Raw genomic sequence first — 25,985 nt, forward strand, 5'->3', positions numbered from 1 at the left:
TGAAATTATCCTTTGAATTCTTTATTTCATATGCCCATTTCATCAATATTGAAATACAGGTTTAACATACATATAATTACTCTTTTTAAAGATTTAAAATATGAAATGTTGAACAAAAGTTACAAATTATAATCAAAATTTACAACAAAGTACTTTATGAATAAGACAAAGAAATTAAAAATTATGTTCAACGTCCTGTGTAAATACAAACAAGAATAAAGGATATTGGTAGCATTAATATGCAGATTAGGTTTTCTCTATCTTAATTTCTCTGCTCCCCTCCCGCTTAAAATGATAAAAGGATTCATTATAAATTGGAAGTACAGAATTTTTAGAAAATCACTGGATGAGGAGTTGTATGATTCTCTTTACAGGTACAGCTTACTCTTCAGCAATCTGTAAGCCATTGAAAGTGTAACTCCATAGCCAATGAAAAAAGCCAAAGCGCGATTTGGCTGGGGAAGGGGTGTCAAATACGCAATCGTGTGGTAGATTCGTGCTCCGACAAAGAGTCTGAAGTGCAGGATGGCTGTAGAGAGGTCTGGACCACTCAAGGAATACAGAAGGCCAATACCAAGAAATGGCACAATGTTTTCAAGGTCATTCAAGTGGGCTCTGTGGAAAAAAAGATGACTTGTAAAACCCTAATTTCAAAATCAGCAGAAATACATTCACTTTTCCCTCTCTTCTGAAACTAAATAGAAGTGTTAATGGATCTTAAACATGCAAAGTAAGATTCATTTTATTTCTCTCAAATTCCCTTGCTTCCCTATTCACTTGGCTGTTACTGAGAATGACTCATTATTTTGTTTCTTTTATTTTCAGTGTATCTCAACAAATAAGAAAAAAGGTTTTTTGCACTTCCAAGAATATCAAAGTGCTTCTACATAATAAAACTCCCATCATTTTTATACATATAAAATATTCTTTCTTCTGAGGTCTGTACAACAGCAATTCAAGATTCCTCTTATAAAAATTCTTCTTCCCAAAAGAAGAAAATTCTTTGGGTTAGTATCTTTCTTAAGACTCTCCTCACTTGTGCTAGGATGCAAAATGGTCACTGATACCACCCCTGCCCATTCACCCAAGCCACTAGGTTACCAGAAATCAATTTACCAATCTTAATATTAAGAATTTAATTTTCTCCACATACAGATAACAGAATATATAACTAGCCTTTCAAACATGGGGAAAATGTCAGCCAACCTATCCTAAAATTACAAAAGGAATTAGTAGTGATGGGGCAAAATATAAACAAACATGATAGACAATAATAAAGTGAAAGTCATGCATCCTAGATCTGAATTTCATACCACAGCTAGAAGGAAACAGAAAGCATGGCTTAGACACAACTCTTTCTCCAATTCATGGCACCTCCGGCTAGGATCATGAACACAAGGCACGTCAATTACTGACGAGATTTTTTTTTTTAAATATAAAGTGTGTATTTATAAAAAACTATATTTTTATAAATATATTTATCAAGTGCTTAATTCTCAAATCTGGTAACCCTGTTCCAGTTTCCACAGTTAAAAACTGCTTAAGAATCTAGACTATAAATTGAGATTTTGATAGAACTTGTAAGCTACTGATACATACTTCAAAATGAAAGAGACCCTGGGTTTGGAAGATCCCCTGGAGAAGGGAAAGACTACCCACTCTAGTATTCTGGCCTGGATAATTCCATAGACTATGCAGTCCATGGGATCGCAAAGAGTCGACACGACTGAGTGAATTTCACTTTCACTTTTTTCTTTTAGTCAAAAAAAGTGTAGTTACTAAATAATCTTTGCTCAAAGATCACCATTATCACCTCCTTTCCTTTTTCTTGTTTTTTGTAGATTATCTCTAAATTCTCCTGACAAACAGAATAACAACATAAAGGCACGCAGAAGGTAACAGTAACTTAGATAAGTAACAATTTTGAAAGATATAAATAAACAACCACCTGTCCCTAAATAAAGCCAAGACAGAAAGGGTATGAGTGTTCTTGTTCCCTCTGTTTCACGGAACAACCCAAGGGTTACTGAAAGCGAGGTGGGCAAGAAAGGGCAGAAACACTATTTTCTACTAAAGATGAGTTCACATCACCAATTACATCAAGGGTATTTGTTTGGATCCTTTGAATTCTCCTTCTGGACCACAGATATTTCTTCACCTCCCATCTAGGCCATGTTACTTTTCTCCTTTACCACATTTTAAAAGGACAGACATTTTTAATGTTGAGAAAGAACCTATAATGATGAGACCACGTAGAAATATGTTTGCACTCAGTTGCTCAGTTGTGTCAACTCTTTGTGACCCCATGGACTGCAACCTGCCCATGGATCCTCTGTCCATGGGCTTCTCCAGGCAAGAATACTGGAGTGGGTTGCCCTTTCCTGCTCCAAGGGATCTTCCTAACCCAGGGATCGAACCTGTGTCTCTTATGTCTCCTGCACTGGAAGGCAGATTCTTTACCACTGCACTACCTGGGAAGCCCCAAGTCTATATTAAGCAATTGACAAATAGAATACAGTGTGAAAACAGAGAAGAAAGTCAAGGAAAATTAGAGGTAAAGAGCTCCAGTGGCGGGGGTTTGGGGGAGGAAATTCAAGGGCTGGGATTCCTTGGAACTTAATGGCCTCTCCATTTTTCCTGGCCTCCCTCTATTTCTTTCTTTCATCTAGTTCTTTTCCCTTGTCCTCAACCCTCAAAATGGTCTCACAGTATTCCTCACTGTTCTAGTAAGGCCAGTTTTCAACGGAGCCTCACACTGTGTTAATTTACGCCATCTTATATGCTCTTCTTTTTTAGTTTTATTTTTTAACTTTTTATTTTATATCGGAGTATAGCCGATTTACAACGTTGTCATAGTTTCAGGTGGACAGCAAAGGGATTCAGCCTTACATATACATGTATTCATTCTCCCCCAACTCCCCTCCCATCCAGGCTGCCACATAATATCGAGCAGAGTTCCCTGTGCTGTGCAGCAGGTCCTTGTTGGTTATCTTTTCTAAATATAAGTGTGTACCTGTCGATCACTCTTCCTTTTAGACCCCACCGTAGACACACCCTCTCCCAGTGAGCATCTGCTGTAGTTCAGTATCATCTTCCCACTGTAACCCTTTCTCTACTCAAACAGAAAGCATCCTAAAGGGGAAGTTTCCTTCATTTCTGTGTCATTCCTAGATGGCTACCAAAACCTAGTAGCAGATGGACATCCATCTTCATGTATGACCACTTTCTACCAGGGTCTATTACTTCCTCTCCTTCATCCCATGGTTCCCATGTCCTTTCTTTCTTGGGTAGATGCTCCATGGTGCAAGCTTGTTCTGGACTGACCTTATTAAATCCAGCCCTGCTCTATGCTCAAGATGCTTCAGTCATATCACCCTAGTCAGATCAGAACCACTCGGATCTCAGCATCGACCTGACCTAAACCAGAGTTGCTATACATCACTGAGAACTGTCAGGGGGTGGCCAACCACAAAAGGAGCTTCACACCAGACTAGCTGACACCTTTCTCTTACCCAAAGCTCTTTATGCTCAGCATGTAGCAGTGTGTTCAAGTTCCTGCAAAGAAATTTTTCCAAACTGCCATGTTCTCTCATCTCCTTTTTTCCTTCCAAATCCTAACATTCTTCAACTTCTTCCCTTATGAAATATTCCCAAAGACCCTAGGAAGTTATACTTGTATCCTACTACTTAACATCTAATGAGAGGTTCAGTTCAGTTCAGTTCAGTCGCTCAGTCGTGTCCGACTCTCCGCGACCCCATGAATCACAGCACGCCAGGCCTCCCTGTCCATCACCAACTCCCGGAGTACATTCAAACTCATGTCCACAGAGTCGGTGATGCCATCCAGCCATCTCATTCTCCGTCGTCCCCTTCTCCTCCCGCCCCCAACCTTTCCCAGCATCAGAGTCTTTTCCAGTGAGTCAACTCGTCGCATGAGGTGGCCAAAGTATTGGAGTTTCAGCTTTAGCATCAGTCCCTCCAATGAACATCCAGGAATGATCTCCTTTAGAATGGACTGGTTGGATCTCCTTGCAGTATAAGGGACTCTCAAGAGTCTTCTCCAGCACCACAGTTCAAAAGCATCGATTCTTCGGCGATCAGCTTTCTTCACAGTCCAACTCTCACATCCATACATGACCATGGGAAAAACCATAGCCTTGACTAGACGGACCTTGGTTGGCAAAGTAATGTCTCTGCTTTTTAATATACTATCAAGGTTGGTCATAACTTTCCTTCCAAGGAGCAAGCGTCTTTTAATTTCATGGCTGCAATCAGCATCCGCAGTGATTTTGGAGCCCAAAAAAATAAAGTCTGACACTGTTTCCACTGTTTTTCCATCTATTTCCCATGAAGTGATGGGACCAGATGCCATGATCTTTGTTTTCTGAATGTTGAGCTTCAAGCCAACCTTTTCACTCTCCTCTTTCACTTTCATCAAGAGGCTTTTGAGTTCCTCTTCACTTTCTGCCATAATGGTAGTGTCATCTGCATATCTGAGGTTATTGATATTTCTCCCAGCAATCTTGATTCCAGCTTGTGCTTCTTCCAGCCCAGCGTTCCTCATGATGTACTCTGCATATAAGTTAAATAAGCAAGGTGACAATATACAGCCTTGACGTACTCCTTTTCCTATTTGGAACCAGTCTGTTGTTCCATGTACAGTTCTAACTGTTGCTTCCTGACCTGCATACAGGTTTCTCAAGAGGCAGGTTAGGTGGTCTGGGATTCCCATCTCTTTCAGAATGTTCCACAGTTTATTGTGATCCACACAGTCAAAGGCTTTGGCATAGTCAATGAAGCAGAAATAGATGTTTTTCTGGAACTCTCTTGCTTTCTCCATGATCCAGCGGATGTTGGCAATTTGATCTCTGGTGCCTCTGCCTTTTCTAAAACCTGCTTGAACATCTGGGAGTTCACGGTTTACATACTGCTGAAGCCTGGCTTGGAGAATTTTGAGCATGACTTTACTAGCGTGTGAGATGAGTGCAATTGTCCGGTAGTTTGAGCATTCTTTGGCATTGCCTTTCTTTGGGATTGGAATGAAGACTCACCTCTTCCAGTCCTGTGGCCACTGCTGAGTTTTCCAAATCTGCTGGCATATTGAGTGCAGCACTTTCACAGCATCATCTTTCAAGACTTGAAATAGCTCAACTGGAATTCCATCACCTCCACTAGCTTTGTTCACAGTGATGCTTTCTAAGGCCCACTTGACTTCACATTCCAAGATGTCTGGCTCTAGGTCAGTGATCACGTTATCGTGACTATCTTGGTCGTGAAGATCTTTTTTGTACAGTTCTTCTGTGTATTCCTGCCACCTCTTCTTAATATCTTCTGCTTCTGTTAGGTCCATACCATTTCTGTCCTTTATCGAGCCCATCTTTGCATGAAATGTTCCCTTGGAATCTCTAATTTTCTTGAAGAGGTCTCTTGTTTTTCCTATTCTGTTGTTTTCCTCTATTTCTTTGCATTGATCACTGAGGAAGGCTTTCTTATCTCTCCTTGCTATTCTTTGGAACTCTGCATTCAGATGCTTATATCTTTCCTTTTCTCCTTTGCTTTTCGCCTCTCTTCTTTTTACAGCTATTTGTAAGGCCTCCTCAGACAGCCATTTCGCTCTTTTGCATTTCTTTTCCATGGGGATGGTCTTGGTCCCTGTCTCCTGTACAATGTCACGAACCTCCGTCCAGAGTTCATCAGGCACTCTATCTATCAGATCTAGTCCCTTAAATCTATTTCTCACTTCCACTGTATAACCATAAGGGATTTGATTGAGGTCATATCTGAATGGTCTAGTGGTTTTCCCTACTTTCTTCAATTTAAGACTGAATTTCGCAATAAGGAGTTCATGATCTGAGCCACAGTCAGCTCCTGGTCTTGTTTTCGCTAACTGTATACAGCTTCTCCATCTTTGGTTGCAAAGAATATAATCAATCTGATTTCGGTGTTGACCATCTGGTGATGTCCATGTGTAGAGTCTTCTCTTGTGTTGTTGGAAGAGGGTGTTTGCTATGACCAGTGCGTTCTCTTGACAAAACTCTATTAGCCTTTGCCCTGCTTCATTCCGTGCTCCAAGGCCAAATTTGCCAGTTACTCCAGGTGTTTCTTGACTTCCTACTTTTGCATTCCAGTCCCCTAGAATGAAAAGGACATCTTTTTTGGGTGTTAGTTCTAAAAGGTCTTATAGGTCTTCATAGAACCGATTAACTTCAGCTTCTTCAGCATTACTGGTTGGGGCATAGGCCTGGATTACTGTAATATTGAATGGTTTGCCTTGGAAACGAACAGAAATCATCCTGTCATTTTTAAGATTGCATCCAAGTACTGCATTTCGGACTCTTTTGTTGACCATGATGGCTACTCCATTTCTTCTAAGGGATTCCTGCCCACAGTAGTAGATATAATGGTCATCCGAGTTAAATTCACCCATTCCAGTCCATTTTAATTCACTGATTCCTAGAATGTCTATGTTCACTCTTGCCATCTCCTGTTTGACCACTTCCAATTTGCCTTGATTCATGGACCAAACATTCCAGGTTCCTATGCAATATTGCTCTTTACAGCACCGGACCTTGTTTCTATCATTGGTCACATCCACAACTGGGTATTGGTTTTGCTTTTAAGTACGATATTCATGTTAGTCTTCTTTTCAGTGGAAAAGTTATAAACCCCTCAAGGGCAGGAAGTCAGTCTTAAAGCCATTTTACAGCATTCCAATAAAAGGAGTAACAGTGAGACACACAGTAATCTCTCAATAAATGCTTCATTCATGCATTAGAAAGGAATCATCTAGCTTTAAGTTTTATCCCATCCTCCACTTCCTTGAAGAATTCCCAGTGAGTATCAACCGGACGCCACTGAAGAGTCTCAATAAAGAGGTATTCTCTACCGTTGAATGTAGCTCATTCTAAACATCTCTTCCTAAGGACTAAAACCCTTTTTTTCTCTTGTAAATGTTTCACCTTATTTCTTCAGCTGCTTGGTTACCTTACAACTTTATCTTGTTGTAAGGAATGTACATGGGACTTCCCAGGTAGCTCAGTGGTAAAGAATTCACCTGCCAATGCAGGAGACGCAAAAGACGTGGGTTTGATCCCCTGGTCAGGAAGATCCCCAGGAGAAAATGGCAACCCACTCCAGTATTCTTGCCTGGAAAAACCTATAGACAGAGGACCCTGATGGGCTGCAGTCCATGGGGTTGCAAAGAGTTGGACATGACTGAGCAACTGAGTGTGCGCGTGCACACACACACACACACACACACGGGGAATGTATATAGTCTTGAATTCTTTCTAAAACAATATGGGATAGGATTAAATAAATGCATAATGTAAAAGGCTTTCTAATCATCACAGATTTCCATATGCCCAGAATATAAATAACTTACTTTAGGTTACTTAACTTGACATTTCAATACATATTACTTTATATTTTTAATTAAGGGTCCCATATGTCTAGTGTATATTTCTCAAAATTGCATGCCTAAAAGCATATCTTTCACGTCCTTTGTAGCCAAATTCGGTCCCTGTCACCAAAATATGTTAATAGAAACAACTTGATAATTACAAATAGAAGTAATGAAAAAGAAGAATTCTAGGCTAAAAATGGAGAGGGGAGATTGTGGAAACTCTTATTCTGAAAATTATCTCAAAAAGTGATTTAGTAAATCACTTTGTTAATGGAACTGATCTGACCTCAAAAAATACACCTGGAAACTAGAAGCTTCTCTTCCCTGGAGATTCTTTCTTGCCACATTGAAAAGCCAGTGTCGGATCACCAGGGGGCGCTGTACACACAGTCCCTGCATACTCCTCAAGGACACACTCCTTTCACAACTAAGGGCAATTGTTCTCACTAAACGTTATTTGTTGTTCACAATCTGATGAGACGATCAGCTTAGATAATGGCTTTCTCCTCTAGAAATACCATCCCATGGGCAAGGAGAGACAGAAGTAGGGGCTGAGAAAGGAGAGTGAAAGGCATCTAAAATCCCCAAATAAAATTTCTTTTGCTAAGCTTTCATGGGCATACTGTGGTCCATGGAATCTCAAAGAGTCAGACACAACTTCGCCACTGAACAACCTGAGCAACAACACGAGTGTAAGGGAGAAGGTCAGGAGTGCCCTGTGTCACCATCTTGACTGACCTCCCCACGGAAAAATTTTTTCTATTGAGATTCTATTGCCAATCCATTTTTCTAACATATGAAACACTGAAGTTAGGTACCATCTTCATCTAGTATTTTCTAATGCACATCTACACTGTGGTATAATTCTAGACACATTTCACAGGATAAGCAAAAGTATATAAAATTAAAGAGGCAGTGAGGAGTTTTCACTGCCATACTTAAACATTTAGATATTTAGTTTTGTGATGAATAGTTAAGATAGGAAACACCATGAATATATTTGACTACACTTTTACAATTTGGTGGGTATAAATAGATAATGAAATGGAGACTGAAAAAAAATTTACTTCTCTAATTCAGGTATCAGCTGCAGCATCTAATCCCTTTAGAATCAAGATCATATTTGCCTTATCACTTGATTTCCTGGAAAGTCTGAAGCCCCTCCAAAGATTTCTGCAGATTCCCTTATGGTATACAGTCTCAAGATTAACTTAGTCTTCAATCCTGCATTTGTGCACATCTCCATATTCTTTATTTTGATATAAACTTGGCTCTTTCCTCAACTTTCTCAATAAATTAGTTAGAAAATGTGGATTAAGATTTGTTGTTGTTGTTGTTTAGTCATTAAGTCACTTGCATGGATTAAAAGCTAAGCTGTTATAAAACAAGATGTTTTACATAAGACTCAGGGTAACCACCAAGTAAAAATTCACAGTAGATACACAAAAGATAAAAGGAAAGCAATCAAAGCTTACCCTGAGAGAAAAATCATCAAATCACAATGAAAGAGAAAGGAATAAAGGAATTCCAAAACAATTTTTAAAAAAATTAACAAAATGGCAATAAGTACATGAAGTGAAGTGAAAGTGTTAGTCACTCAGTTATGTCTGACTCTTTGTGACCCATGGACTGTAGCCCATCAGGCCCCTCTGTCCATGGAATTCTGCAGGCAAGAATACTGGAGTGTAGCCATTCTCTTCTCCAGGGGATCTTCCCAACTTAGGGATCAAACTCAGGACCCCTGCATTGCATGCAGATTCTTTACCGTCTGGGCCACCAGGGAAGCATCAGAAATTACTTTAAATCAAAATGAGCTAACTTCTCCAATCAAACAAAAATGAGTGAACAGATAAAAATAAGACAAGACCTAACAATATGCTCGGAGAAGGCAATGGCAACCCACTCAGTACTCTTGCCTGGAAAATCCCATGGGAGGAGCCTGGTAGGCTGCAGTCCATGGGGTCACTAGGAGTCGGACATGACTGAGCGACTTCACTTTCACTTTGCACTTTCATGCATTGGAGAAGGAAATGGCAACCCACTCCAGTGTTCTTGCCTGGAGAATCCCAGGGACGGCGGAGCCTTGTGGGCTGCCATCTATGGGGTCGCACAGAGTCGGATACGACTGAAGCGACTTAGCAGCAGCAGCAGCAGCAACAATATGCTGCCTATGAAGAGTTAAGGTCATACATAGACACAAGGTGAAGGTACAGAAAAAGATATCCCATGCAAATGGAAGCCAAAAGAAAGCTGAAAAAGCTATACTTATATCAAAACAAACTGTAACAAGAGACAAAAATGTTCATTATATAATGATAAAGGGGATCAAGGCATTAAGAGGACATTGGTAAATATATATACACCCAATACAGGAAACTTTAATATATAAAGCAAACAGTAACAGATCTGAAGGAGAAATAACAATAGCATAATTATAGAGGACTTCAATATCTCATTTTCAACAATGGATAGATCAGCTAGAAAGATCACTTAGCTCAGATGGACCTAAAAGACATTTACAGAACTTCACATCCAACAGCAACAGAATATACATTCTTCCCAGGCACACATGGAACATTCCCCAAGATAGATAATATCTTAGGCCAAAAAGCAAGTCTTAATTAATTTAAGAAGTGCAAAATCAAGTGTTTATTCCAACCACAACAATATGAAACTAGAAATCAATTACAAAAAGAAAACTGGAAATCAGTACTATCTTGAGACAGATAAAGATAGAAACAGAACATACCAAACTCATGCGGACTCAGCAAAGGCAATCTAAGAAGGGAGTTTACAGTGATAAACACCAACATTTAAGAAAAAAATCTCAAATGAACAACCTAACCTGACGTATCAAGAAACTAAGAAAAGCAAACTAAGCCCAAAATTAGTAATGGAAAGATATTACAAAGATCAGAATAGACATAAATGAAATAGAAACTAAAATACAATAGAAAAAAATCAATGAATCTAAGAACTGATTTTTTGGAAGGATAAAATAGATTAACTTTACTGCTGTTGCTGTTTAGTTACTAAGCTGTACCCGACTCTTTGAGTCCCCATGGACTGTAGCCCACCAGGCTCCTCTGTCCATGGGATCTCCAAGGGAAGAATATTGGAGTGGGTTGCCATTTCCTTCTCCAGGGTATCTTCCCAACCCAGGGATTGAACCCAAGTCTCCTACTTGGCAAATGGATTTTTTTTCACTGAGTCACTGGGGAAGATGAACTTTAAAATAGCATCAAAAAGAATAAAATGCTTAGGAATAAACTTAACCAAAGAGGGGAAAGATCTATATACTGAAAACCATAAGATACTGATTGAAAGAAATAGAAGAAATATAAATAAACAGAAATATACTCTCTCCTCATGGACTGGAAAAATTAATGTTAACATTGTTAAAATGTCCACACAACCCAAAGTAACCTACAGATTTAATATACTCCCTCTCAAAATCCCAATGGCACTTTTTGAGAAATTTTTTTAAAAAGTCCCCAAATTCGTGTGAAACCACAAATGATATCCAAGCAATCTTGAGCAATAAAAACAAAGCTGGAAACTTTATACTTCCTGATTTCAAACTACATTACAAAGCTATAGAAATCAAGTCAGTATTTTTTTGGCGTAGAAGCAGACTCACAGATCAATGGAACAGGATAGAGAACCCAGGAATAAACTCATGCATGTATACTCATTTTTTTATATAGAAACCAAGAACACACAGTAGGAAAGGGCAGCCTCTGCAGTAAATTGTGTCAGGAAAACTAGATTTCCACATGCAAAAGAAACTGCTGCTGCTGCTGCTGCTGCTGCTGCTAAGTCGCTTCAGTCGTGTCCAACTCTGTGCGACCCCATAGACGGTAGCCCACCAGGCTTTCCCATCTCTGGGGTTCTCCAGGCAAGAACACTGGAGTGGGTTGCCATTTCCCTCTCCAATGCATGAAAATGAAAAGTGAAAGGGAAGTCACTCAGTTGTGTCCAACTCTTAGCGACCCCATGGACTGCAGCCTACCAGGCTCCTCCATCCATGGGAGTTTCCAGGCAAGAGTACTAGAGTGGGTTGCCATTGCCTTACTACCCTATCTTATATTGTACACAAAAATCAACTCAAAATTAATTAAAGACTTGAACATAAGACTTGAAACCATAAAATTTCTAGAGGGAATATAAAGGTTGTAAGTTCTTTGACACTGGTCTTGGCAATGATCTCTTTGGATTTGACACCAAAAGCAAAAAAATAAACAAGCGGGACTACATCAAGTCAAAAAGCTCCTGCTCAGCAAGAGAAGCCATCAACAAAATTGAAATGCAAGTTATGGAATGGGAAAAAATATTTGCAAACCCCATATCTGATAAGCAGTTAATATTAAAAAGTATATAAGGAACTCACAATTTCATAGCTCCAAATTAATAGATAAACAATTAAAATAATCCAATTAAAAAAGGGAGACCCAAATAGTCATTTTTCCAAAGAAGACATCCAAATGGCCAAGAGGTACATGAAAAGGTATTCACCATCACTAATCAGCTGGGGAAATGCAAATCAAAACCAAAATGAGTTATCACATTACACTTATCAGGATGGCTACTGTGAAAAAGACAAGAGGTAGCAAATACTTGCCAGAATATGGAGAAAAGAGAACTCTTCTACATTGCTGCTGGGAATATAAACCGCTACAGCCACTATGGAGAACAGTTTGGAAGGTCCTCCCTGGTGGCTCAGATGTTAAAAGAGTCCACCTGCAATGTGGGAGACTTGCGTTCAATCCCTCGGTTGGGAAGATCCCCTGGAGAAGGGCATGGCAGCCCACTCGAGTATTCTTGACTGGAGAATCCCATGGACAGAGGTGCCTCGTGGGCTACAGTCCCTGGGGTCACAAAGAGCTGGACACAGCTGAGCGACTAAGCACAGCACAGCACAGAACTTACCTGCCATTATCCCAAAAAGATTAGAATATTATTCGGTCTTAAAAAAAAAAGGACATCTTGTCATTTGGATGAACCTGGAGGGAATTATGGTGAATGAAATAACTAAGACAGAGAAAGACAAATACTGTATGGTATCATTTATAAATGGAATCTACCGAAAGGAAAAAAGGCTGAACTCATAAGAATAGAAAGCAGTCGTTGCCAGGGGCTAGGGGTTGGGGGAGATATGGAGAGGTTGATAAAATAGTACTAACTGTCAGTTACAAGATGAACAAGGTCTGAGGATCTAAAGGATAACACATTGACTACAGCAGATAACACTGTATTATGATGCTGTGAAAGTGCTGCACTCAATATGCCAGCAAATTTGGAAAACTCAGCAGTGGCCACAGGACTGGAAAAGGTCAGTCTTCATTCCAATCCCAAAGAAAGGCAATGCCAAAGAATGCTCAAACTACCGCACAATTGCACTCATCTCACACACTAGTAAAGTCATGCTCAAAATTCTCCAAGCCAGGCTTCAGCAATATGTGAACCGTGAACTCCCAGATGTTCAAGCAGGTTTTAGAAAAGGCAAAGGCACCAGAGATCAAATTGCCAACATCCGCTGGATCATGGAGAAAGCAAGAGAGTTCCAGAAAAACATCTATTTCTGCTTCATTGACTATGCCAAAGCCTTTGACTGTGTGGATCACAATAAACTGTGGAACATTCTGAAAGAAATGGGAATCCCAGACCACCTGACCTGCCTCTTGAGAAACCTGTATGCAGGTCAGAAAGCAACAGTCAGAACTGTACATGGAACAACAGACTGGTTCCAAATAGGAAAAGGAGTACATCAAGGCTGTATATTGTCACCTTGCTTATTTAACTTATATGCAGAGTACATCATGAGGAACGCTGGGCTGGAAGAAGCACAAGCTGGAATCAAGATTGCTGGGAGAAATATCAATAACCTCAGATATGCAGATGACACTACCATTATGGCAGAAAGTGAAGAGGAACTCAAAAGCCTCTTGATGAAAGTGAAAGAGGAGAGGGAAAAGGTTGGCTTGAAGCTCAATATTCAGAAAACAAAGATCATGGCATCTGGTCCCATCACTTCATGGGAAATAGATGGAAAAACAGTGGAAACAGTGTCAGACTTTATTTTTGGGGGCTCCAAAATCACTGCAGATGCTGATTGCAGCCAGGAAATTAAAAGACGCTTACTCCTTGGAAGGAAAGTTATGACCAACCTAGATAGTATATTAAAAAGTAGAGACATTACTTTGCCAACAAAAGTCCGTCTAGTCAAGGCTATGGTTTTTCCCATGGTCATGTATGGATGTGAGAGTTGGACTGTGAAGAAGGCTGATCGCCGAAGAATTGATGCTTTTGAACTGTGGTGCTGGAGAAGACTCTTGACAGTCCCTTGGACTGCAAGGAGATCCAACCAGTCCATTCTAAAGGATGTTCATTGTCCTGGGTGTTCATTGGAAAGACTGATGCTAAAGCTGAAACTGCAATACTCTGGCCACATCATGCGACGAGCTGACTCACTGGAAAAGACTCTGATGCTGGGAAAGGTTGGGGGCGGGAGGAGAAGGGGACGACCGAGAATGAGATGGCTGGATGGCATCGCCGACTCTGTGGACATGAGTTTGAGTGAACTCTGGGAGTTGGTGATGGACAGGGAGGCCTGGCGTGCTGTGATTCATGGGGTCGCGGAGAGTCGGACACGACTGAGCGACTGAACTGAACTGAACTGAACTGAATGAAAGCTGGGGCTTCCCAGGTGGCACTGGGGTAAAGAAACAGCCTGCCAACTCAGGAGATACGAGAGATGGGACTGCAATACCTGGGTCGGGAAGATCCCATGGAGTAGGAAATGGCAACCCACTCCAGTATTCTTGACTGGAAAATTCCATGCACAGAGGAGGCGGGAAGGTTAAGAGTCCAGGGGGCCGCAAAAGAGTCAGACATTACTGAGCATACTGAACACACAGTACATATAACTGAAAGTTGCTATGAGAGCAGAATTTAAATGTTCTTACCAGAAAAGAGGGGAGGAGAGATGAAATCTGAGATGTGATGGATGTGTTAATTAATGAAATTCATTAATTAATGTCAACTAATTCAATGGAAGGACTCCTTAGAAACATATATGTGTATCAAATGACACTGTACACTGCAAACTGTACACTTACAATTTTGTCAATTAAGCCTCAGTAAAGATGAAAGAAAAAGTTTGTAATTTACATCACTTTTTGACAAGGATTAAGAAATATACCTTCAGAACTAGAATTGAATGTGCTTTTAAAATAACTTTATTAATGGTATCATTAGGAAGCTGGGTAGATGGTATCTTGGCTTATTGCTTTTCATTCTCACTGAATTCTCTGTACATTAAATATAATATCTACAAAGGAGGGAGAGAGAGAGAAGTTAGGTAGAGATTTCCCAAGTTCATACTTTCCATTTTATGCAAAAATACCTAGTTCTTCAACCTTTCACCCAAGCTGACAGTCTCACCTCTGGAGAAAGAGGACAAAAACTGTAAGAATCTATCGGCCTCATTTCACCTCCTACCTGTCATTATTTTTGATAAATCCCTACACAGAACAAAGTCATTAACCCTAACATAGTGCACAGAAAAGCTAAATTGGAAATACATGCAATCACAGTGATAGCTGGAGACTTCTGGATCGCTAATTTTCTATAATAGAGTAGGGAAAATGGTTGACTTTTCTTTTTCTTCAAGACCCCAACATCCTCTCTTGACTCTGAGACCAACGTCCTGTGATCAGATGAGTCATTTTAGGAGACACTGGTTTACCTTCGAACACGTTCCACCCTGTCATCTGTCCGAAGATACTTCTTGGCATTTTCTCCTTTGCCAAAGCCTGCGCAGTCTTCTGGGTTGGCAAAAACCTATTCCAAATACCGAGAAAAAAAAAAAAGAAACCTATTTCAAATACCAAATAACATGGGGGGTACTCTACCTGATAATCATATTTTATCAGAAGAAATACAGACATCCAAGTTGGTCATTATGAAAAAAAAAAAAATTGGGAGCTATAGATCAAACCCAGGGGTAGGAGAAAGAATGTGGATTCTCAGGTAGCTTAGTGGTAAAGAATCTGCCTCCCAACATAAGAGACACAGAAAATGCAGGTTTGATTCCTGGGTCCAGAAGATCCCCTGGAGTAGGAAATGGCAACCCACTCCAGTATTCTTGCCTGGGAAATCCCATGGACAGAGGAGTCTGACAGGCTACAGTCCATAAGGTAGCAAAGAGTTGGACACAACTATGCACATACACACAGGAGAAAGCATCTCTTCTTAAAACCTGAATTTTTAATAACAGTACAAAAAATATTTAAAGAGAAGCATAAATAAGAACTTAAATAAAAACCAATACATAAAAACAGTGAAAGGCAGCAAAACCAGAAAAAAAGCATAATTTTGAGTCCTCATTAAAATAATAAAAAGTTATTATTACGGTGAACTGGCATTTTTTAATAGTAATATTGATGCACTTTTCCCTAAGAACATTATTTCCAACTGATTGGCTCATACAAAACTCATAAGTTTATTTGCCAAAGATACCAGAGAACAGGCAAGCAGCATAAGAGTGGGGACAGAAAAAGTGTTTTATACTTTGTTAGGATATGTGTGCCTTTTTTTCTTCTGAATTAACTAAAACTTTAGGTTGAATAATCCAGTGAAATATAAGAAGTTGAACTGCATTCCTATAAACACCAAGCACATGTTCCAGGGCATATTTTCACATAGTCCTTCCTGTCATTATTAGGCTCTTTGAAATGATTTCCCCATTCCCTGAAACTTGAAATATGCATTTAAAAATACTTATGTTCCTCTATTTAATGATTTATAATAAAGAAAAACATGAACTATAAAATTAGCCTTAATTTAAGCTGAGAAACTTCATAAATATTATAGTATTTTTCTTAATACGACATGAGCATTTATTTCAGATAAACATGTTGAGGAGAACTGATCAGCTCTTGAGGGCAGATCTGTCTGTCTGGTTCTGAAATAAATGCATGACACATACTGGATGTTCAATAAAGAGATTTTTGCATAAGTAAATAATGTATTACAATGGAAAGTGCTTGAAATAGGAGTTTATACCAATCTGAATTTGAATCTCAGCCTCAGCCTTGGTTGGTGTGTAACCTTGGGAAAGGTACTTAACCGCTCTGATTTTGATTTCCTCATCCATAAAATGGGAAGAGTAACGCTCATCTCATAGAATAATGATGTAAAATGCTTCCGTGACCTGACACACAAATAGAGTGTCACGGCGCCTAGCATGGATCACTGGCACTTCACAAATTTGAATTCCCTTCCCCTTTTCTTCGAAGACAAGCAACATTTCTGCTGTCCTTGATGCCATAGTATTTCTAGAGGATACTGTGAATCTGATGGTTGCTTGTTTAGTCTCTCAGCTGTGTCCGACTGTTTTTAAACCCCATGGATCATAGACCACCAGGCTCCTCTATCCATGGGATTTCCCAGGCAAGAATACTGGAGTGGGTTGCCATTTCCTGCTCCAGGGGATCTTCCTGACTCAGGGATCAAATCCGCATTTCCTGTGTCTCCTGCACTGGCAGGTGGATTCTTTACCACTGAGTCAAGACCTGGTAGTAGCAGCCACTTTATAGCCAGAGGCTCAGACACCTTGCCCTGTTAGAGGTTTACCCGTGTGGATATGTGCCCCATTAAAATGCAAACATCATTGGGAAGGAATGATACCTCAAGATAGTAATAAGTAAGTACCTTAGGGGGGACTATGACCTAAATAAAAGCAAGGCTCTGGAGGACAGAAACTCAGGACCGGGACCAAAAGAGAGAAGTGATGTTTTCCAGAAAGAAGCTGGTGAACAGGCACAGGAGCCACAGCAGTGAAAATCATCTAACTTTGTAGCTTTGCTTTACCCACATCACTGTTGTCACAAAACCAACCTGCATACAGGTTGCCTGCTCAGTCACTCAGTCGTGTCCGACTTTTTTTGCAACCCCATGGACTGTAGCCTGCCAGGTTCCTCTGTCCATGGGGTTCTGTAGGCTAGAATACTGGAGTGGGTTGTTATTTTCTCCTCCAGGGATCTTCCCAGACCAGGGATTGAATCTATGTCTCTTGAATCTCCTGCACTGCAGGCAGATTCTTTCCCTGAGCCATCAGGGAAACTCTTCCCCTGTATATGGGTTATGTGTTTCAAAACTTTCTACCACCTTCCCCAAGCCTCCATTAAAAAAAAAAAAAAAAACTGTTATAATGCTGGGTAGAAATACTATCCACTTAAGAAATCACAACCACACAAAATTCAAATGCCTTGTCCCAATCAGAGACTCTATTGATAACAATAAGAACTTAATTCTGTGCTCTAAGGCATATCCCTGATCTGTAATAGAGCTGAAAACATCAATTCACTATCTAGAAAGTGACTATTTTCTAAGTTCTAGTTAGCAAAATTAACTTCGAAATCACAAAATTTCCTTGAAAAATCTGATACTTCAGAAATCTCGTATGCTAACTGAACAATAAAAACAAACAAACAAAAAACCATTTACTGATTTCTGGGAGAAACTGCCTATTCTGTAAATATATCAGAACCACTTGAACTAAATGACTGTATATTCATTTACAGTATTAAACAATATGCCATTGGGCTTTACAAAAAAAATAAGAAAATTGCTTCCCAGAATCCCAACTGTTAAAATACTGCCTCCCATGTCTTACCTTTCTTGTCAGTCTATAGAATGCAGTTGCAGTGCTCATAAACATCATTTTTGAAAGCACAATTGTCGTGTAGGAGGCAAAAGCCATGAATACTTCATTCTCCATTAGCTGTGAAAGGTTGACCATTTTTTTGATTTTGGTCTGGAATGTTAAAAAGATTTTAGACAAGATAGGATAAAACAGACATAAATACCCCCAAATAACTTGATGGTCACTTGGTGTCCTTATACTATAGTATTAACCATATTGTTCTTGAAGATATTATGAGTTATTTGAAGAAGAAATAATCATTTAGATTTTTTCTTTTAAATGAATAGTATCATGTTTTTTTCCAGTTCTTTTTTTCCATTTTAATCATTTATTTAAGTTACTATTTTTATATAGGTCAAGAAATACATGTAATAGTCTTTGCTCTTATCCATGGTTTTCTTTTTTTAAATTTGTTTTTATTAGAATATAGCTGCTTTACAATGTCGTATTAATTTCTATTGTAGAGCAAAGTGAATCAGCTATACCTATTCATATAGCCACTCTTTTTTGGATTCCCTCCCATTGAGGTCACAACTAAGCACTAAGTAGAGTTCCCTGTGCTATAGAGTAGGCTCTATTCATTAGTTATCTATTTTATACATAGTATCAATAGTGTATATGTGTCAATCCGAATCTCCCAATTCATCTCACCCACATCCCTGGTTTTTTCTGGTTCTATATCATTAAGTTTGAACATATCAAACAGGTACTGAGTGAAAATGAAAATATAGGGGTTATCACAAGCAAATATACATAAGTAAACTTTGCTAAAGCTAGAATAAAACCATATTTTGCATCAAGATGAGCCACAAATTGGACACAAACCAGGATCCATGAATCTCTTTCAAAATATCAAACTATAAACTTCGTAGTACCATTAATGTTTGAGTTCAGTTCAGTTCAGTCGCTCAGTCATGTCCGACTCTCCGCGACCCCATGAATCACAGCACGCCAGGCCTCCCTGTCCATCACCAACTCCCGGAGTTCACTCAAACTCATGTCCACAGAGTCGGTGATGCCATCCAGCCATCTCATTCTCTGTCGTCCCCTTCTCCTCCCGCCCCCAACCTTTCCCAGCATCAGAGTCTTTTCCAGTGAGTCAACTCATCGCATGAGGTGGCCAAAGTATTGGAGTTTCAGCTTTAGCATCAGTCCCTCCAATGAACACCCAGGATTGATCTCCTTTAGAATGGACTGGTTGGATCTCCTTGCAGTCCAAGGGACTGTCAAGAGTCTTCTCCAGCACCACAGTTCAAAAGCATCAATTCTTCGGTGATCAGAAATGCCTAAATTCTAATACACGCCCTTCTTTATAAATCCAGTTCACAACCTTTTGTCATTTCAGTGGTAATCAAGATCTCAGATGCCAGGATTTGAATTCCAGTCACATCATTTGGTTATTGTCTTTGATTGAGAGATTTAGCCTCTGTGAAAGTGCATTTCTTCATTGGGAAGATAGGAATAGTTGTTCAGTTACTAAGTCATGCCAAACTCTGCAACCCCATGGACTGCAGCACGCCAGGCTTCCCTGTCCTTCACCATCTCCCGGAGTTCGCTCAAACTCAGGTACATTGCATCGATGATGCTATCCAACCATCTCATCCTCTGTTGCCCCCATTTTCCTCCTGCCCTCAGTCTTTCCCAGCATCAGGGTCTTTTCCAATGAGTCGGCATCTCCCAACTTAGTGGATTATTGTCAGGATTTAAGTGAGATAACATGTGGAACATACCTAGCACAGTGCCAGGTCCATGAAAACCCTCAATAAAGCTTATTATCTCATCATGATCATCACTATCACCACGACCAGGGTCATCATTCACACCAACAATAATGGTAACATAAAATAAAAGGCTTGCAAACGTGGGGGGAGAAATAGACATTTACGATACTTTCGTAGAAGGGACAAGGGGAGGAGGACTAGCTTTACCTAACTCTTCAGGTCACTTCACATTCTATATTTACTCCCATCGAAAAGCTGTCAAGAGTAAATGGAATGTAACTCCCTGAATCTAGAGGTGGAAGAGTAACTTGAGAAGTGCTCAGGAGGTGGAAGAATAGGTACACAGATGATACTCACATCCAAGTGGGTAAGAATTTAGGAAAAAGCTGAAATTCTGTACTATCTGACATTCTTTTTAACCTCCTCTGTTCTATTATCAACCCCACTACCTACACCTTCTTTCTTCCACATAAACACACATCTTTTATCATGAGTGCATATGTGCATGCATGCTAAGTCACTTCAGTCATGTCCAATTCTCTGCAACCCTATGGACTATAGCCCACCAGACTCCACTGTTCATGGGATTCTCCAGGCAAGAATACTGGAGTGGGCTGTTGTGCCCTTCTCCAGGGGATCTTCCCAACCCAGGGATCAAACCCACATCTCTTACGTCTCCTGTATTGGCAGATGGGTTCTTTGCTACTAGTGCCACCTGAGAAGCCCATCTTTTCTCATACCCAAGCTTAAACACCATTTTACTGGCTTAGCATGGAGTGTTGTCTCTTGTAGACATATCTGTTCCTGCCTTTAAAACTCAACTCCTGCATGCAATCTATTTAGAGCGATTATGCTAATCATTCTATCCCTCTACCAATAATCTATAAACCTATATATCTTTCCAGACTCTGCTACTGGTCATCCAGTTGTCTGTATGTTACTGTTGAATGTGACATAAGTCTATACATATGTCCATATATATATAATACATACATATTTAATGTTATAAGACTTGGCTATATTATACCATGTATTTTATGCGCATTACCTTACATAATTTCTATAAGACTATAATCCTCATGAGTATATCTATTGTACAGATGAAAAAAATGGAAATTAGAGATATTGAACAGCCACACTGGGACAAGAACACAAATCTCTGATCTCATATATCATATACCAACTACACTGCACTGTCTCCTTTAAAAGACTGCAACTGCTTAATTCTGATTCAACCAACATTGAGTGAATGCCTACCTTGCACCTACCCTACACCTGCACCAGAGCCAGCACCCATTCTACCAGTTATCTTCCTTCTTCTTCCAATTATGCATCAAGGTGAGTATTAGTTCCATTTTGGAAATAAAAACCCAAAGCTTCCTAAGCAATCTCTATTTTGAAAGGTAGGCTAAAAATAGCCTTCTTGGGTTCAGGCAAATAGAAATGTACAGTTAACCCCTGAACAACACAGATCTACTTACGCAGATTCATGTGGATCTACTTACATTTGGATTTTTTCGATACTAAATACCAGAGTGGTACACAATCAGTAGTTGGTTGAATCTGCAGATGCAGAGCCATGGATATAGAGAAACTGTGTATAAGAAGGGGGTGACTGTAAGTTATACATGGATGCTCACCTTCCCACAGGATAGGTTCCCAACCCCCATGATGTTCAAGGATCAGCTGCCTTTAGCTTAAACACGCACACATACACACACAGTAGCAAATTAATCCACCGCCACAGGCCAGTAGTCTTAAAAGCAAGTATGATAGATTCTGCCAGCTAAAGACTGTCACTTGCCATCTGATTCTATGAGAATCTTTATCATGCCCTGAAAGGAGTTCAGAGTTTATCAGAAAGAAGTCACCCTGTGTTCTAGGAAAACTGGCAAAACTGGCTTTCAGAGAGTTAGACTTTCCGGGAGAAATTTTTATGAGCCAAATTTCGTGCATCTTCTCATACCTAGAAAAGCACTAAAATCATTAATGGAGACACCTATTCCTCATAACCAGCATCAACCTTCTACCAAGATCTGGGTTTGACTGCACATACCCTCTTTACCAAAATCATTTATATACTGACTTCCCCATCTACCTCTTTAGAGAAGTTCCTCAGCTTTAGAGAAGCTAGCTGAGGGGCTGTCTCCTGGGCTACAGTCCTCAGTAAGCCTCAACAAAAACTGAACTCATAGCTCTCACATTATGTTTTTTTCAGTCCACATTTCTCAGTGCAAGATAATATTATACTTTCAGTAACATTTTTAAAGACTTGTTTTTTGATTTGGATTTTTTCCACAGTTTTATGGGACTTTTTTTTTTTGGCAACCAAGGCATGTGAGATCTTAGTACCCCACCCCCAACAGGGATCAAACCCACACCAGCCTACCTGGGAAGGTCTCAACCTCTAGACTGCCAGGAAGCCTCCACCCCTTGCTTTTTGCAACATTTAATGAATCTACTATCATTCTAGTATGGGGGTGGGGAGGAGTCACCAATAAATGGCATTCTTTTTCACAGTGCACTTGGAATAATTAGCTTAATAAGGAATCCCTAAATCCTATGCCTCTGGACAGACACAGCAGGGAGGTTAATTAAAAAAAAAATTTAAGAAAAGTTTATCAAGTAGGAGGTGCTACTATCCAACCCTAGTTTTAAAAGCCAACAGGTTTCTGTAGGTCTTCACCAATGTTCTCAGAATGAAATACATTTAGCAATGAAAGAAAAGTTGAGAAGATGGTTTTCTCTCAGTAAACATGGGTATTGAAAGAGTAGTGAAAAGGTGGAAGACTTTCAGACTGTTGCTGGGAAAAGAACACAAAATCTTGAGCAGCTGGGGACAAAGGTCAACAGCAGGATTTTTTTTTTTTTTCTCTAAATGTGAACAATGCACAAAGTGTACTTCACAGAGAGAATTTCTCAATCACCAAGAATGTGGCTTAGCTCCTCCAGTCTGTGGTTTTGAGAGATGGCCAAAATCTCTCCTGATACCGCATGCTGTGGGCCCACAAATCGCCTCTCAGGATGGACATGGTCCACTCCCAGCCCATCTGAGGGTGGGGTAAGCAGAGGTAAAGGTAAGACATTAAGAAATAGGAGTCATTTATAACATGAAATTAGGCAGCGCTAATCTAGATTTTTTCAAGGTTTATTTGTTGATAAGCTGCCTTGAACTTGCATCATGCCACTGCACTGCACTCCAAACAGAAGTTACTAGAAGCTTTGTTCATGAAAGATCATCAAGAGAGGAGAGCAGTAGAGCAGTAATAATAATTCAGAGGTTAAAGTGTTCAGTGATTTGAGTAGTCAAGGAATGCAGTAGAAATTATCTAAGAAAAGTAAGCAGAGCAAAACATGAAACTTGGTGATGAGTTATAGAAATTATTCCAGTGATGAATTCTATTTGGACAGTGTGTTGTCCCTTTCATTGTCCAACACTGGTTGGCATAATAGAGAATATATCTACCTATCTCACCAGAGAGGGGGACTCAGTCACCTAATGTGGAGGGGGTGCCTTTACAAAGGACAAAGACAGACTCCAGAACTAGATGTAGTGGATCCAATTCTGTCATTTACCAGCTGTGATTATCTTCCCTGCAACATGAGGTTAATAAAACCTCCTACCTCACAACACTCTTGAGAGCATTAAGTGAATAAAGCATAAAGTGGGGAGTCTGGGAAAGAGTGGATGCATGCCTATGAGTGGCTTGGTCCCTTCGCTGTTTGCCTGGAACTGTCAGGTCATTGTTAACTGGCTATACCCCAGTACAAAATAAAAAGTTTGAAATAAAAATATAAAAAGAAAAAAGAAAGGCAGTGGGACCTGGTAAGTGCTAGCTAAGTAGTTGGTGAATAAATAAGCTGTTGGCACTGTTCTAGGCACTTAGGATACAATTTCAGCGTTTTCAAAGGCTATAGCATTATCTCTTTTGAGAACTTGGAGACATTCAAGCAGTCAGAGCAAATAATATTTGTCTCTACCTTGAACATATAACAAAACTGAGACCCAGAGAAGTAGAATTAGTAATCTGACCCAAATTCACAGTGGAGGGCCCAAGACAGGAACCCAGTTTTCTCTAATGTTGAACCTGTAGGCTATCCACCATCAAGGAGAAGAATCCTGGACTACCCCGGTCTTCTGCGGAATTCTTTCTGTCAAATCCCCTTCCTGTCTTATCCCCCTCACCCTCCCCCCAGAATCCCACTCCCACCCCCTTATTGTCTATCACAGTTTATTGACAGATACTATTAACTGAGAAACAGTCCTCTTTATAGGCTCTTGGCCAAAAAGAGCAAAGTTCTCTTATTTATGGCGGCCTTTCTCCATCAATATTGTGCAACACATAGAAAATGTGAGCACACATTCCCATGGTCATGACTCTGCAATTTCAGACCTTCTTAAAGCAACAGAACACTGCCCATGAGATAAAGAGAATTCAGTGATCTCCTTGCTGTTTGTGAGTTCTAGAATTTACTGAAAAGACTGAGTGACTGCAGACATGGCCCCCTACGCTTCAGGGCCCAGGTGTGCCGGGTGGGGATGGGGGGAATGCTGCTGGGCTGTGGGGGGTGCTCAGGAAACTATGCTGACCTCCTTTTCCAGTCTCAGCATTTAAGAAACTCCACTCTCAAACAAACCCTCAGAAAAACCGCCCTTGCCACAGAAAGTAATATTCAAATTTAGACCAATTTGCTATTTTTCAAGATGGCCAAAGATGGTCAACACACACAGGTCTCTTACTTTGGAAACCTCAGAAGACAGCAAAACTCAATACCAGCCTAATTCCCACAGAACGCAAAAGGTGTGTCTACTTTGGTATTCACAGCAGGCTAGGGCTTTGAGAACATTGGCCTCGCCTGGTTTAAAGCCTGTTAGCTGGGGGCCTGGACAAGTTTCCAAAGGCTATTCAATAATGTTTGATGACAGCCCACTTGGCACTTTCTTAGAGAGTAAACAGCAGAGGGAAGAGGAGAAAATAAAAAGTGGTGTCGGGACTACCAAAAGGGCTTGTGACTATTTCAAAGAACGCAGCAGGGAGATAGAATCTGCAGGCACCCTGGCCCCCATCGCCCAAGTCCAGCAATGGCAGTCACAGATGAGGCCTTAACTCCCAGGAAAGGGCTCCTCTCTCCTCTATTCCTTCCACATGGCTTTCCCCTCCCACCCCCACAGTCGAGAACCCTCCCAAGGGGTTTGATCCTCAGCTTTCCAGTCAACTGACTCTGCTGCTGCTGCTGCTAAGTCACTTCAGTTGTGTCCGACTCTGTGTGACCCCATAGATGGAAGCCCACCAGGCTCCCCCATCTCTGCGATTCTCCAGGCACGAACACTGGAGTGGGTTGCCATTTCCTTCTCCAATGTGTGAAAGTGAAAAGTGAAAGTGAAGTCGCTCAGTCGTGTCCGACCCCTAGCGACCCCACGGAACTGACTCTAACGGTATCTAATTCATCTAATAGGATCTGACTCAGGTCATGCTGCACTTTGTTCATTATTACTATTATTTTTACCTTGCTGGTGTTTCTCTGACCTGTCAAAGTGAACCAAGAAAAGCAAGTTCTATCTTTCAGGCAATGCAAAGGCCAGTTTGTCCTGGATCTCAGAGGTTCTGCACGATTTTACCCCCCTAGGATGAACAGAAGTTGCTTAAACTGCAGCCATTCCTCGATTGCTGTTACACGAGCCCAAGTTTTACTCCCCCAAAGCTCAACAGGCGCCCTTTCCAAGTGGATGCTCCCTTAGCTTGAGAATTCAAAGTGGGTAAATCATCACTTAAACACAAGAATTATTCTCTCAAGTTTTATTCCTGGAGTTTGACCGTTTATCTACGGGATTGGAGGGTAAAGGAATGAAACTCCCTTTTAAAAGTAATGGATTGAAAAGCAAACTTTTAGCAGTTACTCTGTGCAAACATAGTTTCAGGTCGGCAGAAATACCCCAAGCCTGCACCTGCCACCCCGGCCCCCTTCCCGCCGCCACCCTCTCTCTTCTTACCCTCTGCTTACACACCACTCCCGAGCAGGTGCTGTGAATCCGAGCAGGAGAAAGACCGCGAGCGGGTTCCAGAAGCGGGTTGCTCGGGAGCTGTGGGACTTTCACTGCGCGGGGCTGGCGGGACACAGAGGCCACGCCCCCTCTGGCTAATTTCCTCCG

At 40.5% G+C, this 25,985-nt stretch overlaps 1 protein-coding gene across 1 annotated transcript; it reads right to left on the reverse strand.

Moving 5' to 3' along the window:
* Window positions 1–25,985, reverse strand: MGST1 (microsomal glutathione S-transferase 1). The gene is made up of 4 exons (XM_055395319.2): window positions 25,827–25,985; window positions 18,084–18,224; window positions 15,153–15,247; window positions 1–615 (listed from the first exon to the last, which is right to left on the reverse strand). Exons 2-4 carry the CDS (start codon window positions 18,207–18,209, stop codon window positions 369–371), a joined length of 468 nt encoding a protein of 155 aa, XP_055251294.1. The 5' UTR covers window positions 18,210–18,224; window positions 25,827–25,985; the 3' UTR covers window positions 1–368.

Source organism: Moschus berezovskii, chromosome 6 (genome assembly GCF_049115385.1).
Source record: "Moschus berezovskii isolate FMDL1 chromosome 6, NW_MosBer_1.0, whole genome shotgun sequence".
NCBI classification, from domain to species: Eukaryota; Metazoa; Chordata; class Mammalia; order Artiodactyla; family Moschidae; genus Moschus; species Moschus berezovskii.

Coding starts and splice junctions, on each gene's coding strand:
- MGST1 (XM_055395319.2), bottom strand. CDS start 18,209: ATGGTCAACCTTTCACAGCTAATGGAGAATGAAGTATTCATGGCTTTT. Junction 15,248..18,083: donor TCTATAGACTGACAAGAAAG/GTAAGACATGGG, acceptor TATTTGGAATAG/GTTTTTGCCAACCCAGAAGA. Junction 616..15,152: donor AGGGTGGAACGTGTTCGAAG/GTAAACCAGTGT, acceptor TTTTTTCCACAG/AGCCCACTTGAATGACCTTG.